At 45.3% G+C, this 3964-nt stretch overlaps 1 protein-coding gene across 1 annotated transcript in view; it reads left to right on the forward strand.

Moving 5' to 3' along the window:
• The window catches only part of PTPN21 (protein tyrosine phosphatase, non-receptor type 21), a 43179-nt gene that overhangs the window by 39030 nt on the left and 185 nt on the right, over positions 1 to 3964 (forward strand). Inside the window, exon 17 of the mRNA XM_018563356.1 lies at positions 421 to 626. Coding sequence (XP_018418858.1) covers positions 421 to 626 — 206 coding nt within the window. The remainder of the gene's footprint in view (positions 1 to 420; positions 627 to 3964) is intronic.

The following is a 3964-nucleotide window of genomic DNA, read 5'->3' on the forward strand; positions in this document are numbered from 1 at the left end:
GGCCACTCGGTGTATATAATAATCCAGCCACTCGGTGTATATAATAATCCGGCCACTCGGTGTATATAATAATCCGGCCACTCAGTGTATCTAATAATCCGGCCACTCAGTGTATATAATAATCCAGCCACTCGGTGTATATAATAATCCGGCCACTCGGTGTATATAATAATCTGGCCACTCGGTGTATATAATAATCCGGCCACTCGGTGTATATAATAATCCGGCCACTCAGTGTATATAATAATCCGGCCACTCGGTGTATATAATAATCCAGCCACTCGGTGTATATAATAATCCGGCCACTCGGTGTATATAATAATCCGGCCACTCGGTGTATATATATGCACTGCAATGCTCTGATGCAAAATGTTTATGATTTGCAATACATTTTATTATATGTTATGTTATATTTCTCAGCTTATCTCGAAGAGATTCAGTCTGTCCGGCGGCATACGAACAGCACAAATGATCCCAACACCCCCAACCCCCCTGTGCTCGTCCACTGTAGCGCAGGCGTTGGCCGCACCGGAGTGGTGATCTTATCCGAGGTCATGATTGCATGTCTGGAGCACAACGAGGTGAGAACAACTCAAACCGACCCAACTAGACTCAAAGCTCGGTCGGTAGGTGGGTAGGGCTCCGTCCATCTTCACTTCCTTATATCATATGTTACCCCCCTCCCCCCCTCCACATTTAGCACACTTGAATCCACCTATCCGCCACTAGAATGCTCGGCTCATCTTGCACATGTTCATATCACCAAACAACCAAATGAATGCGCAGGCATCTGATTGACACCTGCCGGCGGACATCTTGGTGATGGGCGCCGGCAGAGAGAGGAGGGGACGTTCACCCGGAGGGATAAGGTATGCCGCCGGGTCCCCTCCTCTCTCCTGACACTGTCGGTCTCTCGGTCCATGACCGAGTGCCCGACTTTTTAGAGAGGGGTGACACCAAAATGACTTTCAGTCATTTTGGTGTCACCCAGGTGCCGGCTGCACCCCTCTTGTGACGCCACTGCTGGGTAGATAGAGTGGGTCATCATGGAACCTTTTGTCATCTGAGGTCTGGAAATTGTATTTTTGGTTATTATCCTGTCGGACTGTTCTTGTTCATCTGTTTCTTCGATCCAATTAAACGCTACTCTCTGGAGAAGAACTGAGGTTGCCTGGATGTTTCCTGAAGATCCAATTTTCACAACATAATTAAATATATATGTTTATTTATACACGCCCGCCATTTTTATTACTACACCAACCAGGACCCACTCTGGTAACGGGAGGACACAAACTAGCGTCCTACCATCACCCCAGGCTCAGTATATAGGGAGCTGTAGCTCGCGGTATACTGAGACGCCGCAGCCGGAGCGGATCCTGACAATTATATCTGGATCCGCCCAGCTGCGTGAGTGACAGCTGGCTCTGCCTATCTAGAGGCAGAGCCAGCTGTACCAGCCCCCTCCCCCGTCCGATCCGCCAGTCAGCGCTGGAGGATCTGAGCGGGGAATCCCTGCAGGGAGCCGTGACAGGATCGAGAAGTGAGCGAACGCCGGTATGTGTTCGCTCACTTCCCGATCTACTGAGCCGACCTGTGACAGTCTCATTGTCACAGGTCGGCTAGAACTACAAGGTGAGTGAAAAGCACCCCCTCCCCCCTCATAGTTCTCCTTTAATGTATCTCATTCATATGTCCAGTATGTGTCTCTTTTAGCTACATAGTAAATGAAAGTAATTCACCGGCACACACTTGAAGGGTTTTTAAAGTGTTGATATGGTGTCACTGTCGCTCTGATGAAGGATCCCTGTGCGGACCCGAAATGTTAGCACCGTGTGACAGTATGTGACGTTGGGTATTGAATAAATATATCAATACTTTAAAAACCCTTCAAGTGTGTGCCGGTGAATTACTTTCATTTACTATTAGTGTTTAGCACGGCGCCATCCGTGTGGTCACCTGGGCACCACATATACCTTGTGGTTTGGAGACCGTGGCAGTGCGAATGGGATTTGGACTTTTTTCTTTTAGCTACATCTCTTTTTTTATTGGTTGCTCCTCCTCCTCCAGTGATTTTCTACCTTATCAATACCCCAAAACGCTGATGGATCCCTCTTGAGATACATTCTGAAAATGAAAGGACAGACACTGCAGCACATGTGACACCGCATACATCATAGAAACAAGAACACAAATCCCGCGCCTCATTTTCTCGGATACAAAATCTTTCCTTCTTTCTTTTTACATTGTTTAAGTTGGAGCTTTTCCTATATACGAGTTTCATTATTTTCAGTAGCATGGAGGCTGAAGCCTCGTCTTTCTTGATAATTGGCCAATACCTATAGAAAATCCTCCCAGTCTCTCTATATTTTGTATTTTAATCTGTAACATTAAAGTTCCTTTTTTTCCCTCCTATCCGAGTGATTTCTCTCTCTCCCTGTTCACTATTTGTAGCCCTTTTCTACAAACCTTTTCAAAATCAATGCCGATTGTCTCCTAAAATCTTTCACTTCCAGTACAGTTCCTCCCTACTCTTCTTAACATTCCACTGGAAATATTCTTTTATGAGATATCAACAACTAGTCTTTGGTATGTATGCATTCCAATGTGTCTCTTTAAAGGAGAACTATGAGGGGAGTGATTTTCATACAGCCTCATAATCTGAGCCGACCTGTCACAATGAGACTGTCACAGGTCGGCTCAGTAGATCGGGAAGTGAGCGAACACATACCGTCGCTCGCTCACTTCTCAATCTATCCCTGCAGAGAGCTGTGACTGTCCCTCACGGCTCCCTGCAGGGAGCCCCCCCCTCCCCTGTCCGATCCTCCAGCGCTGACTGGCAGAACGGACGGGGGAGGGGGCGGGCACAGCTGGCTCTGCCTATCTAGAGGCAGCTGGGTGGATCCAGACAGTATTGTCAGGATCCGTCCCGGCTGTGGCGGTCTCAGTATACCGCTAGCTGTAGCTCCCTGTATACTGAGCTTTGGGTGACGGGAGGACGCTAGTTTGTGTCCTCCCGTTACCCTGAGGAGAACTATGGGGAAAAGCCCTGATCCCATAGTTCTCCTTTAAACTATGTGTTAGTATATCTCATCTTCCTGATGCCAATACATGGCATCATACAATGGGCTGGGGGCGGAGCCATACCCATTGTATGCTGCCATGGATTGGCGTCAGGAATCATGTATTTCTCCGCTGAAGATCCTCACTTTCACTTTGAAGGTTTCTGGGGATGATTCCTGGGAACTAATTTTATTTTTTTGCTTCTCCTGTTGCCATTTGTTTGTTATTAAAATCACCTAAATCCATTAAATTTTTCATATTTTTTTGTTTCTAATCTCACTATCGAGGTTAATTAATTCTTCTCTTTATGTAACTCTTATTGATTTACTTTATTTTTATCTTTGATGTGATCTTCCATTTTTTCCATCTTAATTTTCGGTAGGCTGTGGCGGTCTCAGTATACCGCTAGCTGTAGCTCCCTGTATACTGAGCTTTGGGTGACGGGAGGACGCTAGTTTGTGTCCTCCCGTTACCCTGAGGAGAACTATGGGGAAAAGCCCTGATCCCATAGTTCTCCTTTAAACTATGTGTTAGTATATCTCATCTTCCTGATGCCAATACATGGCATCATACAATGGGCTGGGGGCGGAGCCATACCCATTGTATGCTGCCATGGATTGGCGTCAGGAATCATGTATTTCTCCGCTGAAGATCCTCACTTTCACTTTGAAGGTTTCTGGGGATGATTCCTGGGAACTAATTTTATTTTTTTGCTTCTCCTGTTGCCATTTGTTTGTTATTAAAATCACCTAAATCCATTAAATTTTTCATATTTTTTTGTTTCTAATCTCACTATCGAGGTTAATTAATTCTTCTCTTTATGTAACTCTTATTGATTTACTTTATTTTTATCTTTGATGTGATCTTCCATTTTTTCCATCTTAATTTTCGGTTTCAAACAATA

The sequence above is a fragment of the Nanorana parkeri genome, unplaced genomic scaffold (assembly GCF_000935625.1).
Source record: "Nanorana parkeri isolate BGI_ZX_2015 unplaced genomic scaffold, ASM93562v1 scaffold658, whole genome shotgun sequence".
NCBI classification, from domain to species: Eukaryota; Metazoa; Chordata; class Amphibia; order Anura; family Dicroglossidae; genus Nanorana; species Nanorana parkeri.